General features: G+C 43.5%; 1 protein-coding gene across 4 annotated transcripts in view; it reads left to right on the top strand.

Moving 5' to 3' along the window:
* KDM2B (lysine demethylase 2B) overlaps window positions 1-17,294 on the top strand; it is a 119,078-nt gene that overhangs the window by 76,811 nt on the left and 24,973 nt on the right. For all 4 annotated transcript variants that reach the window (XM_086474396.1, XM_086474399.1, XM_086474400.1 and 1 more), the window contains exon 12: window positions 1,389-1,475. In XM_086474396.1, the coding sequence (XP_086330522.1) occupies window positions 1,389-1,475 (87 nt within the window). The remainder of the gene's footprint in view (window positions 1-1,388; window positions 1,476-17,294) is intronic.

Here is a 17,294-nt window from a genome sequence, read left to right as displayed (position 1 = left end):
TCATACGCCAGGCTTTAGTTGGATGATTACAGATGAATTCCAAGTGCGCTTCCTATTAAAACAATTACTGTATTTTAAGCTCTTCTTGTATAGTGTGTGAAATTTCTAATTATTAAAGCTCTGCACTGGGGACTAATGGACTGCTGCCTATTGTTAAGCTTTTTTGAAGAAGTCAGTATACTTGGGAGCAACACTGTTGAACTTCGTTGTCTGGGGTTATCTCGTAAATTCTATTACAAGGTCATTTCCAACCTGCAGTTCTTCTTTGTTTTATTGGAGCGTTTTTTTCCCCTTTAACCTGTTGGTGCTTACTTGGGCTTCAGTTTTCAGCAGCGCAGCAGAATCCTCCTTCCAACTCATTTTTTGTTTTCATTCGTTGTCTTCTACAGCTACCCGAACTCCCAATGAAGAGCTCTGTAGCTAGGTTAGTAAGTACGTAGAGTCATGGGAAGCGAGTGTGGACTATTCCCAGCTGCACAATTGATCATGCTTAGGAAGAGTTCTTCCCCACCTCTGTGTTGAGTTACATGGTCACGGGAATGATTCACAGCAGTAGAAGCTGTGTAAGCCAGTGCAGCCCACTCATGAAATTTCTAGGACAGTGCATCAAAGCAAAAGGATTTGGTGGGGGTGGGAAGGAGCGGAGACCTGTCTTTTTTCCTTAATACTGTACTGTCCAGAGTCAGAGCCTTTCCTAGTGAGTACTCAGCAGCCCAAATGCCTCACCTGATCACATAAAGTGAACTAGATTGCAACACCTCTGCCCTGCCCGTCAGTGTGGAAGGCAGGCCAGTGGAAACGACGGTGCTCCTGAATTGCCATGAGCAAAAAGATTAAAAGTTACAGCGCACACTTCTGTATCTTGACTTACCCGAATGTTCAGGCATCCGAGGATTGCTCTAAACTACACACTTGATGCCCTGTGACTGCAGAAATCGTGGTGGCAGAGCCTAGATGCTTCTCGGGTCTTTTGTAGACTTGATTAGGGAGAAGGTGTTGGTTGTGGTGACTGGTGGGGTCATTTGGGATTTAGTGAGCTGGAGTATAACGGGAGAGATGATGCTGGTATTTGCCTGATACCAGTGGAAAAACACCAGTCTTTTGGACAAACCGATTTTAAAGAAGTCTGTAATATTTGAGGTGATTCATGGCTGATTTTACTGTCTGTTTTGCAAGAAACTTCGCATCTTGGTTCTTAATGACAGGTGCGAGAGTTTCAGTGTGAATAGGAAGTTTGGAAGCAAAAGTAACTTGCAGAGATGTAACGAGTCAGCAGAGATCTTGTCAGCGTCTTTCATCAGAGTGGAGTATAGTCTTCTGTAAGTCTCTGCACTCTTCCGTTGGAGAAATATTTCTCTGGTTAATAAAGGCCTTTTCATTTGCAACAGAACATCCTGAAGGAACATGCTGATGATGACCAAAATCTTGCCATTTCGGGTGTCCCTGTGGTCAGCTGGCCCAAGAAGACCGCAAAGGTAATGAGACACAATTACTTACTGATCATTATTGTGCTAGATCTTGGTGTTTATTTATCTATAATCTGACAAAGGGCTTCGATACTTCAGCAGCTGCTAGCATTTTGAACAAGAAACGTTATTTTTAACGGGTTTATGATTAGGTGTTGAAGCAGAACATAAAAGTGCCTCAGCAGGCAGGAATTGTTAAGAGTTTCCGTTTAAAAAGAATTTGTTTGGGGCTTATCAGTATAAAACTTTGATATGTCTTGGTCATTTACTATGGTTAAACCTAAAAATGTTGATGCAACATTTTGTGTAAAATTAAATTATATGTAAACTGGTCACTTGGTGAGCACTTTCCTCTGGATCTTTCTCTTACGCTATGAGACCTCCTGAATTCTCCATACAAGTGTGTGACTGTAACTTTGGAGGGTTGTTGTCTGTCCCTTTATCTTCATTTTTCCTGCTAAATATGGGAGTGATTCTCTTCACTTTGCAGGAGAACCACAAGGCTTGCTTTATTAATGCTTATGAAGAGTTTGAAATAATTAACTAAAGAACAATGTCAAAAGGCTGGATGTTATTTATAACAGTGGTGTGTTTACCACACTCCAGCTATTCAGCATGCTGCAAAAGCTTATTTAGAAGATGCCTCATTGCTTCTATTTTTACGTTCATTTTTCACTGAGTTAGTTTTATAATACATAATTTCTTTAGAAATGCTGAAAGGGTCGGTCAGCTTAAATCAGCCTTCTATCTGAAAATCTGTTGTGTTGTTGTTGTTATCATTGTAAATAACTTTCAAATAATTGAGTGAATTATTTTCCCTGTTCTCGCTTTTTTGTGCTGATGTACTTGTCATGGCTTTGTGTACAATCACTTGTACCCACAAGAATTTGCTGTTTTCGAATGGGAGGTAGGAGACCATAAACATCAAACTGCCAGAGGGGAGTGGGGCAGAGTGAGCATATCATGTTCCGTCTTGGTTTTTTTGGGGGATTTTAGCTGAGCACATTTCAGATAAGTTATATCTTGTTAAGAACATATTTCCCTTTTAGCTGGTAATAAATCCATGGGAATATGCTTTGTGTTTAAAACATTCGTTTGTTTAAAAACAACAGTGGAAAACCTTGAGAGGAATAGGTGTTGGATTCTCCACTGCTTTGACAGCTGCTGTTCATTCATCAGTCAAGTATACTCTAGGCACTGAGTAATGCGAAATCTCTGACCACAGGAAAGCTGGTGTGTGAAACGTAGAAAACAAAAGTAAGAAACAACTGACTCTTGTGCTGTATCTTTTGAGCTTGTGGTAGAAGTGAGGTTCTTAGTGTTTTGAGGCTTTTTATAAGCTTTCACATTTGCTATGTTCCTATTTGCTTTATTTTGGAATCTTTGATAAATGGTTCATTTCTTATATTTCATTTCTGTTCATTGGCAACATAATTGTAACTGTAAAAGGTATGGGGTTTTTTTGTGGCAAAGCTTACCTGTCTTTGTGAAATCCATCTTGCTGGCTGCAAGGTTGTTTTTTTTTTTTTTAACTTTCTGGCGTTCATTTTCCTTTAGCCTTTCTGAAAGCAAAAACTTTTAGAAGGCATCATTCCCAGTGCTAAGGTACAATAACAAACATTTAAACACATTGGCTAATAACAAATATGAGGAACACTTTCACAGAAAGTCAGGCTTTAGATTGAAGTTTGGAAATGAAAACTTGTAACAGAAGAAATCCTTTCAGTGTTCTCTTCATATTTGCTTTGCTTGACCCGTGATCACTTTGGGTTTTGTCTTATGTTTTAGTTAAAAGGTACACATGCAGATATGCCTGCGTGTTTCCCAAAAGCAGGTTGTTGTTGCGCTTCTAATTGGCAAATGTCCATGTCGTCTTACATCTTACAGCTATTTCCCTTGTCTGGGAACAAAGGCCAAGTGAACAGGCTAGGAAGACACGTCTTAAAGTTGAGCCTTTGAGTCCCAAATTAAAATATGTTGGAAAGAAAATACAGGGGAGATTTGTATAAAGGCAATGTCAGTAGTTAAGCTTGGTTATTTCTCCTTTGTTTCCTCTAAGCCCTGATAATAAAATAGAAGATTTTACAGAGAAGAAAACCCTTGGGGAGGGGGAGACTCCCTTTAAAGTTGGTTTGTAGCTGGTGGAGCAGGTCTCCATGGCCAGAAGATTCCACAAATGTTGAGCACAAGGCAGGAGAGTAAAACCTACCAGTAATTTTGCTTTCTGTAAAATTGCTCTTATAGTATATAGGAGAAATGCCAAATACTTAACAGTGCTTTTCCTGAGCTACTAGTATTTAAAGGGAGTGGCAGATATGATACGTTATGGTACCAGCTATTGTGGGGCTGGGAAGAAGACATTGTAGCTGCTATATCAACTTCCAGGGAGAGGAGGATTGTCTAATTTCCATAAAGAAAAAGAAGGGAACTCAAATCCAGAAAGAGGAGGCCATAAGTGGAAAACGTGGCTCTTGCTTTCTCCCAAGAGAAGGCTCCAGAAGATATTTAGAAAGACAAGAGCAGCAGATGGAGAAGGAAGAATAAAGCCAGCATTAAATGCCAAAACATTTCAAAGAAAATGGAAATGACTGTAAAGAAAGGAGGGGAAGAGACTAGAAATGGCGCGAGAGCAGGATGAGGAGAGAGGCAAGTACTGAAAAAGGATGGAGTGGGAAAAGCATAGAGCAGCAGGAGAGAACTCTTACTGAAGTAAAAGATCTCTGGAGTAGGAACAGGGAATGGCTTAAAATATGTCAATAACCCAAGATGTGGAGGGGCAGGCTTAGTTATGTTCACTTGCTTTTGAAAGAATATGCCTTTAATAATCTGAATGATTTTCAATGCAGTAAATAATATTTCCCTTTAAAACTGAGTCACAGTTCCCTTTATGTGTTGTCAGTGTGACGTGCCAACAGTGTGCACAGCTCTGTACTGCGAAACAGTTGCTTGTAGACTCTGAAATTCTGGGGTTTAGGGAAGAAACAGGTTCACTCACCTTAACTCACAGTTCACAGTGAATAAGGTGCAATGGGCAAGACATTTAACTCGGCACGTGGAAGACCCACCCATACGTTGTGGCCCTGTTGTGCTGCATCGCTCCGTCTACCTTTTCTAAAGGCATTTGGGGCTGTCAGTTATGCTGCAGTTTGCTGTCAAAAAGAATTACTCACTGAGAAAAGAAACAGAAGTAATGATCAGAAATGTTTTTGTGAGGAGATAAAATAAATGGGTGACATTTGATGATGTGTGGTTAGTGTACAAAATGGGAGGCAAGGGTCTGCGTTCTGTTCCAGCTCTGCTGCAGCCTCCTTGTGTTGCATGAGGTGAATGGCACATTTCTGCTCCCTGAGCTTTTCTGTATGGAGATAGTGCTTCCTGTCCTGGGAGGTTGTGAGGTGAAATTAATGTTTATAAAGATCTCTAACATCTTCAGCAGAAAGTTTCATAGTAAAATGCATGAACCATTATTATTTTATGGTGATAGAGAAATGGTGTGTGATGCATAGGCACCTCTTCCAGATCATATTTACTGCTTTTCATGAAGCTTTTTTGAGTCTTTTGAACTTTTCCTAATTTATTGATAATTACTTAGGACAATAATTACATTCCAGTAGGCACCTTCTTGCCTTTTTTTTTTTTTTTTTTTTTTTTTTGCAAATGCTCTTTCAGAAGAAGCAAGAACCTGCCTTTTTCTTTTAGCTGTAGAGTAAGAGAAAACAGTCCAGTTTCAAAAGAAGTCTCTGTCTGATAACGATTCATTTACCAAACTGTTTGGCATTGCCAGAGATCCCAGGATGTGTAGAATGATCCTAATTTAGGCCTCTTCAAGGAAACAGAACTGTGGGACTGAGTGGATATTTAAAACCTCCTTGTCCTGATGGCTGACTGACAGTTCACCTACCTTCAGACTGGACAGCACATTTTTCCCAGCTTGCTTCCGAGCACGGATGCAGCTGTGGATATGTGAGCCCCATCCCGTTCCTTTGCTGGGGGGTTGTGCAACAATAAGTTGTCCTCGCTCGGTGGGGTGCTGAATGTATTCTGTGGGGTTTTTTGCAGTGATAGTCTGTTGTCCAAAAGGAAGAGCTCCATAGGGTATGCTGCCTGGAAATTTTGGGTTCTTAAGTGGCTAAAGAGGAGTGAGAAATAAACCTAACAAACTAACTCCTCCCCCGTCCCTGGGACATGAACTTCTGGGTGGTGTGAAAAGACGGCAGGGCCTAAACCTGATTTTCCACTGTGGCGACACATTGCTAATCACTGATGCAGAAAGCTGACTACTGTCAAGCCAAATCTTGAAGCCCACTCTCAAGATTTGCTCAGCCCTACAATACCAGAGTTCCCCTTTTATCTGCACAGGGATTAGAGGTAGCACTTTATTTAAGGAACTCAGAGTATGGCCCAAGCAGAAACCATGCATTTTTCAAACCATTTCCTATTTCTGGAAGACAACAGTCAACTATAGTAGCATGTAATTACACTCTGTGGCAGTGCCTTCTGTTTTTATAGTGATAAAGATCTTTAGTTGTCTATGAAGAGCAGCTATAGAGAACTAAAATATGTTTGGACTCTCTTGTTCTGTGAAGAGTTAGAAATGCAGACTGTGAGCCAGATTCTCATCTCTCTTACCTGGCACAAACCTAAAGCCACTGCATTTGTAATGATAGCAAGTGTCCAAATATATGTAGGTCTGGCTGTGAGCAGGAGATGAAGTTGTAACTTTGAGTAGCTGGTTAACGATGCTGCAATATGGGCTGGTTTTCTGATGCCCTTTCATAAGCTTTTTTTCCATGTAATTTTAACCTGTCAATTTTAAGAGAAGATACTTGAGAAGTATAATAAGGAAACAGTAATGTTCTTATTTAGAGGAGTACTATTAATTAGTAAAGGCCACAAACTGAAATTTCAATTGGATTATGTTTTTTTCTAGCAAAAACCAACCTTCCCTGCAATTGGCAATGCAAATAATCTTCATAGCTATGTATCAGTGCATGAGAACCAGGAAGAAAAAGTGATCGTGGAAAAAAAAAAAGAAAAAGGAAGACATCTCTCAGGCTGCTTTTTCTGCTGTTGTTTTTTTGGGGGGTGGTGGGGTGGGCACAGGGTTGAAAGGGACCTTCTGGGTTTTTGACTCTACTTTGCTGTTACCATGGGCAACATTTGATTCCAACGATTAGTGAGTTCTGTCTTACAGCAGTTTATTTTTTACCCCATTATTTTACTGCTACTTTTTGCAAAATTCTACAGATACATCCGAGTAGCTGAAAAAGAAGGATTAACTTGGAAGAGCTAACCTTCAGGAGGCAGAGCAAAAGGCTGATTAGCATGATTGAGGAAAGGCTGAGCTAGTCATACTCCATCACACCAGACAGTCCTTGTAGCCCCGTGTCCTCTTTCGGATGGTGGCCAGTCACAGCTATTAAGAGTTGTAAGAACAAAGCAGATCTTCCCTTTGCTTATCATCCCAGTTAAGCTAGAAGATTGTATCTGCATCTTTTGTGTGTAGTGTCCCCTGGTAGAATTTTTTTTCCTCTCTGAATTTACCTAATAATTTGTGGAACCTGCTGATCTTTTTGATCTCCATAGCATCCTGTGGCAGTGTCCCCCAAGCTCTGTGCAGATAAGTGCTTCCTTATGCTGTTTCAGATCCATCCCTTGATATCATAAATACACTTCATGCCCTCTGCTTCATGCATTTTGAGAAATATGAACGAGGTCTCTGTTTACCTTATCTGTGCTGTCAATGAGGGGGGGTTTTATGTCCCTGTAACTGCTGCTCAGTTTTTTTGTTGTGTGGGTCTTTTTTTGGTTGGTTGGTTTTTTGGTTTTGTTTAGTTTTTTGTTTTTTTTTCCCCCTACTCTCAAGCTGAAAAACACTAGTAAGTTCAATCTTTTCTGGTACACAAACCATACCACATGTTTGGTCGTTTTTCTCACTCTATTCTAGTTCCACTATAGGTAGTTTTGAGGTGAGGGTGGATATGGGACTCCACCACCACATGTGGAGTGGAGTGCTGTGATATTTAAGAGTGGAGACTAGAAGAACTTGACTTGTTCAGCATGGCACAACAAAGTCGAAGGGAGAGATGACGGTTGTGCAAGCACTTCAGGGAGTATAAGCGCCAGGGGAGGACGAGAGTTATTTAAGCTAATGGACAGTGTTGGCGTGAGAACAACTGAGTATAAACATTCCATAAATAGATTTAGGCTGGAAATAAGATTTCTGATCATTGGTCGTAGTTTGAACTAAACAGCACACAAGAAAAACAGTTGATGACTGTGGTGAAAAGGGTGTTAGATTCTTAGAAATAACTTTTATTTTAAATAATAAAAGGCAGTGGTGTTAGTCACCATCTCTAGCTCTGGAGCACATAAAGATCCTTGGGCATATTCATGTGTCTGTTGCCTTTTTCCGAAAAGGAGCCTTTTTCCCTTTTCATGGTGTTTCACATTAAAAATGCTGAGAAGGGAAGATGATCTACCATTTTTTAATAACGGACCTCCTTTGTGTATGGCTCAAATTTTATGAGCATAGATGCACCATTATGTGTTAGATCAAACTTAAGAAATAGTAAGTAAATGTACTAAGAATCGGTGGGCACAACAAATTTGATTGTATTCAGAAATTAGGAGCTAAAAGCATAAATTCAAGTGTTTTGATAAACTTTAACTTGAAACCAATGTGATTTTTCGCAAGTGCTGAGCATTGTTTTGCATCAGTTTTTCTTTAAATTCAGGGGAAGAGGTGCTAGGTGGACAAAGAACATTCCTGAAAACCTTTGAATAAATACTTCCAGTTTTTACTTGCTTGCTTACTAAGAATTCCAGCCATAGCTATCGCTAGGCCAGCTCCACCCATAGAAGCAAGAGCAGTGAGGTACTAGTTACAGCAATTAGTGTTTTAACCAGAGTGGTGCCTGAAACAGATCTGAGCACGTATAAATGGCACAACATCAAAACAGCATCAGTTCCAGGAGCCTGCCCGGGGGCTCCCACCAGGAAGGCAACATTCCTCGTAGTAGCAGTGGGAAAACTCTGCCAAATTCCATAAGACAGACCAGTCCTTGGAGATCTATTCAGGATACTTCGTGTGGGAATACAAATGTATTAGAAAGCAAATACTGACAACTGAAAACAAGCACTTAAGAATTAAAGTAAAAATTGAGTCCTTTTAGTGTTGGAAAAAATCTGGGAAGGGGAGAAAAAAAAAGGTAGAAAGACTACAAAAAGATTTTGTATAAATTGTTGTACAATCCCTTTTTCTGTGTGATTGAAATAAGTTTTACATCAGTCATTCCAAGTGGTGCAGGAGCAAAAAGGGGATTTAAACTGTCACATTTCGGCCTTGCCAGGCACCAGCTTAAAGGTGTTTGAAATGATCTCACACATCACTGCCTGAACTCTGCTTGGTGTCAACAACAATTTTAAATGCCAATAGTCTGCAAGATTTGCATATACAAATATGTGTGTATTGTGAATCCTTCTTGTTGATAAAAATCCTGATTATGAAGATTGTAATCTACTGCAAATCAGACATTTCTTGGTAGCTATCAGATGCTAGTAATTAGTTTCTCTTCCAGGAAATAACTTAAGTACAAAAGAAGATGAGGATTAAAATCAATTGAAATTTGTTTTTCTCTTTACTGATTTAAATTGTGATTGGAATCAGTGATTTAAATAATTTTGAATAATTTCTGTTCTTTTACACTGTAGGATAGTAGATGCCATGTGGTAGGAGGGAGCTGAAATTTATTCAGAAAGATACCCCAGTTACGGCTCCTGACAAATCTATTAAGAAACAAAAGCACATAGTTGAAGTTTGGGGGATTTATTTTTTTTAGGGGACTTCCCACAGTAGCTGTATGCGTACAAAACTAAGCTCTTTCCCTGCTAACTACACTTGGGAGCAGGAAAAAAACCTGATACACCAGAACTGAAGACTTCTTTAGGTACTGTGCAAAGGAGTAAGAGCTGCTGAAGCTACTGGGAGTTTCTGTCAAGCATCTAGTTTCCTGGGGCAGCGCTGCTGAGGAAGGCAGCTCCTTGCCTGACTTGTTTACTTTTCTGAGCACTGCTTCAGTCTCTTACAAACATCAGTCCTCAAGGCAAATTCATTTCTGTGGTAACTCCATGCAGGCCAGAGGAGTTTTCAGGGTTTGGTGTGTGTGTATCATACATAACGTGCCCAAAGAGCTTCACTGCTTATTGCCTCAGTATTTTTCTAAAAGCTTTGCCTGGTGACTTGACAGATTATTTCTCACCTCAAGAGGCTGTACTTGAAATATTGTGTCCCTTCAGGGAGTAATTATAAATAGCAAGGACTTGAATGAGCACCTTCTTAATCTTCCATCTTTGACTTAATATTTTCCCTTCTTATCAACTCTCAGCCACTTGCTTTGAAATCTGACCAATGGCTTTATGTGATTAATACATCAAACAGGTAAATTAGAGCCATTTTGACTCTGAGTAGAAATTTGAAGAGATTGGAAAAAATGAGCAGACATCTCTATTTTCAAACTGTTGTGCTCCAAGTATCATATGAGAAGATTTATGTGTTCTTCCCCATTGTCATTCTTCTATCATAGGCGTGAATATGCAGTAGCGTGAATTTTTCCCAACTATGTCTTGACTGCCATTTTTCAAGATAGCAGCTTTCTCTGTATTTCATGACAGTAAAAGTGCTGATGAAAACTACTTTAGTCTTAAGACCTTTTTCTTAGATAGTGTGTGTGAAATGAGTTGACAGGTCTCAAATTTTATCACCGGCAGCTTGCCTATGTTCATTACTCTGTTGGCCAACAAAACCAAACCAAAAGCTACGGTTTGAACCTGGTTTAAGTGTTCCAGCATCCTTGTGCTCTCCCCCACCCCAACATTAAAACCATTCAAGCTTTGAGTTACGTATCTGAGCTTTAATAGTTTTGTTTCTGGATCGAAGCACATTGGCAGAGCAATGGGGAAGGCGTTTGTCATTCCACGGTACGTGCTGTGCAATTATGGACATTAATCCTGCATGCACTTTTCAGAACAAAATTGAATTGTATGTTCTGTCCCTGAGAAGATGGCTTCCTTTTAGTTCTATAGCACACTGAAATTAAAGTCTGCTGAGAATATAAATGAGGTCTTGTTTCAACTTCGTGACTTCCCTGCAGGCACTAGGAGACCAGATAGAAGAGGTACAGAAGGGCTCTCCTTTTTGAAAATTAGCAAATACAACAAAAGATATGGATGAATTCTGATAAAAGCAAAGCAGCTTTGAGACTGGCGTGGTTTGGTTGTTTATGTCCTCGATGTTTCCCTATAAATCCAAGTCAGGTTTGTAGGTGACAGCAGAGCACCCAAGCTCTCATGAGGCAAACTGTACTTCAGCTTTTCCTTTGCTTTCCACTTGTTTGCTTCTAAATGTTGGGTTTAGTCTCTAGATTTTAAAGCTGCTGGCCACACGTTGCACAAAACTGACTGTCTTACAGCGTTCCGTGCTGTGTGTCAGAGGGCGCTGAGCCACTTACAGGAAAGCAGGTTACCTATTCTGGTTAATCCACTCTTTTAGCTAGCAGCCACGTCTATTTGCATGTTCCTTCACAGCGTGTCAGTCAGTTCTTACCTTCTTAGAGGCCTATTTCACTAGTTTTTGCATTTGTTGACAGAGCGTGGCTGTTGGAGACACAAACTGTGCTGTGGAAGCACTCTATGGCATAAGGATCCGTGGAAGACGGAAGCATGGCAGGATTTACCTCATTTCCCAGTGGATAGTCCCAATCGTGCCATGGCTCTTCATGTGGAGCCGGTCTTGTGTGGTAGATGGACTTGATGTTTCACTACTCTGCAATCTTATTTATTATATTTTTAAGATGACAGGGTGTTGGGGTTTTTTGCGGGGTGTGTTTTGTTTTTAAGGCTCATGAGAGAGAGGGAGTGAGCAAGTTACTGTCAGCATGTTCTGTCTGGGCTCTTGCTGTTTTGGGTGCTGCTCCTCTACGGCACTGTAATAGTCCATGGCTGTCGTCCTTCAAGAGGCTGTTGTGCAACCCTTGCTGCCTTTGCTTCTCCTGTGTTGGGTACTGGTTGGGGAAAGTGCGAGCAGTAGGCATTAGGTGGAGGGAGTGATCAATATATTATTTCATCTCGGGTTACTTTATTTGATCTAAGGTTGATCAATCAGACTGTTCATTAAAGAGATTTTGATGGACACTCAGTGCATCTGATGACTACTCATGTCATTGTTCAGGTAAAATAGCAGGAAGTAGTAAGATCATGATACTAGGTGGATGTTTAGGTTGTCAGAATGTCACTGCTAGTGTTGAGAATATGACTGAAATACTGGCTAGAACTCTTGAGAAAAGTGTCATGAAATTTGCCCAGGCCCAATAGTTAAGGTCATATTTCATGTGAATGAACACTTACAACAAAACAATGAACCTTAGAAAGCTGTTGGGTAATTTCTTATTCTGATACAGGTCAATAATCGTGATTCATAAACATCTCGGTGGGTTTCCTTTCCAAAAACATATGTCCTGGCCTGCAGAAAGGAGCAGCAGCTCGAATCACAAGATCTTTTTTCAAGGACTTGCATATAAACGGATTTGAAGTTGTTTTTCCAATAGTTTCCATGTAAATATTTTTTTCTGATACCAGCTAAATATAATATTCTGTAAAGATGCATAACGAGTTTCAAGGGAAGGTTAAATCAAAGGTGTGTTTGTGCCACATTAAAAACTTTATTTCCCCTCATATTGAGAATCATAAGCTCTGTTGTCTAATATGAAGACACGGGTCCTGTTTAGCACTGGTAGCAGTGGCTGAAATCTGTTGGTACAAGAGGTGCTCAGGAGCAAGTGAACACAGTGCAGGGGTTGTAGTCTTCCTCCCCCCATCTTGGTTTCACTACTTGGGGATATTTGCATGAGAATAAAATCTGGTTCTTTGGCACTCATCTGCTCCTGCTGTTTATTCTTCGCTTGAGGTTATTGTCTCAGTTTGTGACAACATAATTGGTTTCTGTGGAGAAGATTATGATATTGATGAGACTTTTATATATGACTTCAGGTGAGGTGCAATCAAAGCAACAGTTCAGAATAGAAGGTACTGTCTGTTTTCATGCAGTTTCCACTAAGGCTCATTCAGCAGTTTAATTAAGGATGTTATTTATTACTGAATTGTATCACGCAAAGCTGAAGTATGGACACAGTTATGCCAATACAGGCATGACTAGAGACAGTGCTGCTTGTTTTGTTTTCTAAGCTGATGTAAACTGCACCAGGCGAGTCAAATATACGCTGTTCACACAAGGGTTGCTCACTGTTTGTTGTAATTTAGTGTTCTCTAGTGTAGACAAGCTGAAAGAATTGAGCTGGAAAATGCTCTCTTAATAGTTCTTTCTGTGTATTAAATATCTCTTTGAATGGTTAGCTGCTCTTGTACAAGAGAAGATTTTTTGAGAGCAATTATAATCAGAAAAGTTTATTTTATTGCGTTGTTTTCCCCCTACTGATTCCAAATTTGCTATTTTGTATCATACCCTATCCAATTTTTTTTTAAGTGCCATCTCGGCAATGTTTACCTAGCATTTGGAAATCATTCTGAGATCTTCTTGGCGTGTGTGTCTTCACTCCTAACGCAGGACTCGTAATTAGAGCTCATTTGTCAGTTGTGTTGCCGTTGTAAGCAGCAGAGTGGAACACGCTCTCCCGTGGCAGGGCTGGCTGTGGAGTGAGGTCTGATGTGAGTTACACTTGGTGACCCGCTGCAGCCCAGATAGGCTACTGCAAGTATCAGGAGCGCTCGTATGCGTTGCAGATGAGAGGAGTAGGATGATCCATGTCATGATTTAATTTGCTGTGAATGACATTTCGCCGTGGTGTGACTGCTGGATTGTCCTCGGGGGATGTCACAAGTTATTTTTTTTCTCTCCTGTCTGGATTACGGAGCCAAAAGGCTGGAGGGGTGAACAAGCGCGAGCCAGGTTACGCGGAGCCTCGCGTGGAATCGGTGTGGGCTGGTGGAGGCTTGGTCTGCCCACGGGCAGGTGTGGGACCAGGCATCTTCCTTCCGGATGTCACCTGTCCTGCCTCTGCTGGAGGCCAGCTATGTAATGGAGCCACAAACACTGCTGTAATCGTGTCAGTTATCCTGGCTTCGTAGGTTAAAGCTCTCCTTTGTAGGCATGTCATGAGACATGCATCCCCCCCCTTCCTCTCTCCTCCAGAAAACATTGGATTCTGATATTACCTTGTGATTCTGAAAGCCAAGGCCTTAGGCACATGCCTTTCGTGCCTCAGCTTTCATCTGCTCCTGCTCCCGGTTGTGTACGAACACAATGGGGGAAGAGAGAAACCTGAGGAGACAGGCTGAATGTACCCAATTGCATTCTGGAGAGCCCCGTAATGTGTTGCAAGTAAATGCTTCGCTCCTGGCATCGTGGATGAGCAGGATTGGGAGAATACCATCACATACCCATAATTTGAGTTTGAGTTGGCAAGAGGAGAGAAGTACAAACAAGAAATGGGTATTTAAGGTATTCAGAATAAGGAAGGGGCATAATTATATGAATCACTTGGCTTTATCAGCAGTCGCCTGTAAATGTGTTTAAAGTTTGACTCTATTTTGTTACTTAAACTTGAGCAACCAGGCTTTCTGTACGTCATGGTGTCACAAGGGCTGCGAGCGGGTGTAAGGCAGCCTTGATGCTTGCTCCTGTGCCAGCTCCTGCTTGTTGCTGCCTCCTCTCCTGTGCTACCCAAAGCGTTTGCGCGGCCCCGTGGTAATTCAGACCAGGGAACTGAGCTGAAACTAGCTGAGCAGAAATCCTGATGCAAGGACCATTAGATGTGCTTCTTTATGGCTTCTTGATTGCTCAGCACATGCAAATATTTAATCTCATGTTTAATTCTGTGTTGTGGGTGTAGAGCCAGAGGCAAAATCCTAACAACTTGAATGGAATCGGGATTTCCCCTGAAAGCAGGTCTATAAATCCAATGGGAAATGTAATTCTTAGCACTCAGATTCAGGCCTGTGTGTTTTGGCCCTCAGGTGCAAGCTCCCAAGGGCAAAGGCAGCGTCCCGTGTTCAGGAGCTGGCCCTACTGTGACCTTCGGATCCAGAACAGGTCCCAGATGGCCCGATGTGTAACATTTCATGTTGCAGGGAGGGTATTTTATTGCAAAACCCCAGTAGCGGGCCAGGACGTTCAGAGTAGGGCTGGAAATGGTTCCTGAGGAGCAAGCAAAAAAGGGGTTGCCTGCACGGGGTGTGTGTGTGTGTGTGTGTGCAGCGTGAGGCCAGATGCGAGCAGCTCTGCAAGCCGGATCACCTCGTATCCCATCCCATCTTATCCCAGCGCTCGTGCCGCCGCAGCGGGGGCATCGCTGGAAATCCCGAAGTTTGCTCCGTGCCTTCCTCCTCCCGAGGGATGGAGGTTCCCTCCTCCCGTCCCGACCCCGGCAGCTGGAGGCGAGCCGGCAGGTAGCGAGGCGGGGTGTGTGTGTGTGTGTCTGTCTGTCTGTGCGCGTCTCCTTTGTCTCCAGCAGCCCGTGCAGCGCCGTGCACCCTGCGGGCGGCCGCGCATCCCAGCGCCGCGCATCCCCTCCCCTCCCAGCCCCGCTCGGCACACCCAGGCAGGCCGAGCCTCGGCCCGCCCCCGCCGGCCCCCTCGGCACATCGCGGGGCTAATTACCAGCAGGGGGCTAATCGCCAGTAGGGCGTTAAAGGCCCCCCCTAAACACACCCCACCCTACCCCACCCCGGTCCCGGCTGCGGCGGGGCGGCCGGTGCTGCCCCGGCCGAGCGGCCGCGCTGTCCCCGCTGTCCCCGCAGGCCGGCTTTGTGCAAGCGGGCCGCGATTGGCCGTGCCGGCAGGGCCAGCCCCTTCCTGGCTGCCTGGCATGAATATGCACGGCCCCCCTTCCTCCTCCTCCTCCTCCTCCTGCATGTGTGTGTGTGTGCGGGGAGCGGGGCTCCGCCAGCAGCGCCGCTCCAGCCATGTCAGCTCGGCTCCGCCTGGGCCCACCATGAGCCATGGCCATGTCTGCGAGCGCCGACGAAGAGGACTACGAGTCGGAGCCGGAGCCCGAGCCGGGGCCGGGGCCCGAGCTGGGGCTGGAGCAGGTCCGGGGCGGGCGGCGAAGTTTGCAGCAGGAAGGGAGGGGAGGGAGGAGGCCGGGCCGGGCAGCGCCGAGCCGAGCCGCGCCGCGCCGGCAGCGGGGACGGGGAACAATGTGGGGTCGGGAGCGGCCCCGGCCCGGCCCGGGTTAGCGCCGCCCGCCGTGGGGCTGAGCCCGGTGGCGGCGGCGCCGCGGCTGCGGGCGGGTACGCGGAGCGGGGCGCGGGAGCCTCCCGCCGGGGGCCGGCCCGGGGCGCACGGCCTCGCCGCCGTGGGCGCCCGGGGGCACCGGGAGTTCGGCACCCCCGAGGGCCCCGCGCCGCCTCGGAGGCGAATGCGCTTGGAGCGTGGGATTGCTCCTCTTGAGGGGTTTCCCTGTCCTTTCCAGAATTATTATTATTTTTCTTTTTCTAATAAGATTCCTCAAATAGCTGAGGGGGCTGCAGGACTTCAGGAGGGAGCCTGGTGCTGAGCCTGGCTGCCTTGTCTTAGTTCGATTTATAGACAAAACCTCCTTTCCCAGGGACGAGGGATGGAGAATAAAGAGAAGGATGTGTGTTGAAATGAAAAGAGAACTTTTATTAATACTTCCAGGGCTTATTCTCTGAAGGTTTGGTGGGGTTTGGGTTGGTTTTTTTGTTTGTTTGTTTTGGTTTGTTTTTTTTCCTGTGGGGGAAGGAGAATAAACTTTTTAAATTTATGAAGTAATCTGTGAAAAATAATCCCAAACATATGTTCTAGATTGTGTATTTTACTCTCTGAGAACTGCCTAAGCAATTAAAAATGCACCAGGACTAGAATTAAACATGTGTATGCAATTTAAACATAAACTTCATAGTTTTGTTCGTAACTCAAGGTGTCTTGCTCTTTAAAATAGCCTAATAATTTGCTTTTAGAGACAGATTTCTACATAGGCCGGGGGTTGAGCCTATCCTCCATAACCCATCTCGTTTCTACTAACTTTGCTATGTTTTGCTTTATAATTGCCCTAAGAAAGCAAGGCCCAAAAAGAGTTTGGACTGATCATGGTGGTGGTGCGACTTGGGTGCTCCCCAGGGACGGCAGATCTGATGTGGAAACCTTAAGAGAGATGTTAATGTGCTGCACAGGCCTGGTGAGGTGTCAGTCTGAGAACCTAAACCAGGTTTTGGATGAGTAACTTTATTAAGCCTTTACTTAATTCTACAGAGTGTGTGAACGTGCAGGCCTGTGCTGCTGCTCGATTTGCTGCACGGCTCCCAGACTTGGTGGTTAAAATAACCCAGCTCCCTTCCTTTTCTTAAACTTTGTCCCACGCCAGGCCTTTTCCATTTGGGTCTATGTCTTGGTGTGATTACTGTATGCTTTTTTAAAAAGAACTAATCGTTGGGAGAGCAGATTGGTCTCAGCTGCATTGTACCAGCTGTGAAATCGCTGCTGGAGGTGCTAGTTCTTGCTGGGTGAATTTGGAAAGTTGGTTGGTGATGTTCTGAGATTCTTCAGCTCTTCTGAAACCGGAGGCTTTGATAATGTTTTTATATCTTAATAGTTTAAAACAAAAATTAATGAAAGAAAGTGGATATTCTTGTGGGATTTCTTGTAAGGCTTGATCTGATCCTAAATTACAATGCTGTGGCCTACGTAGCAAAGACCTGGGGAGTGTTTTTCATTTTGTTCAAAACTGTTCCGGTGGTAAAGCGCCTTGCGTGGATTCAGCTGTATTTTCATCCAAGCCTGCTTTAACAGGCGTG

Source organism: Leptosomus discolor, chromosome 16 (assembly GCF_034619465.1).
Source record: "Leptosomus discolor isolate bLepDis1 chromosome 16, bLepDis1.hap2, whole genome shotgun sequence".
NCBI lineage: Eukaryota > Metazoa > Chordata > Aves > Leptosomiformes > Leptosomidae > Leptosomus > Leptosomus discolor.
The sequence above is the reverse complement of the archived record's forward strand: the minus strand, read 5'-3'. Positions and strand labels throughout refer to the sequence as shown.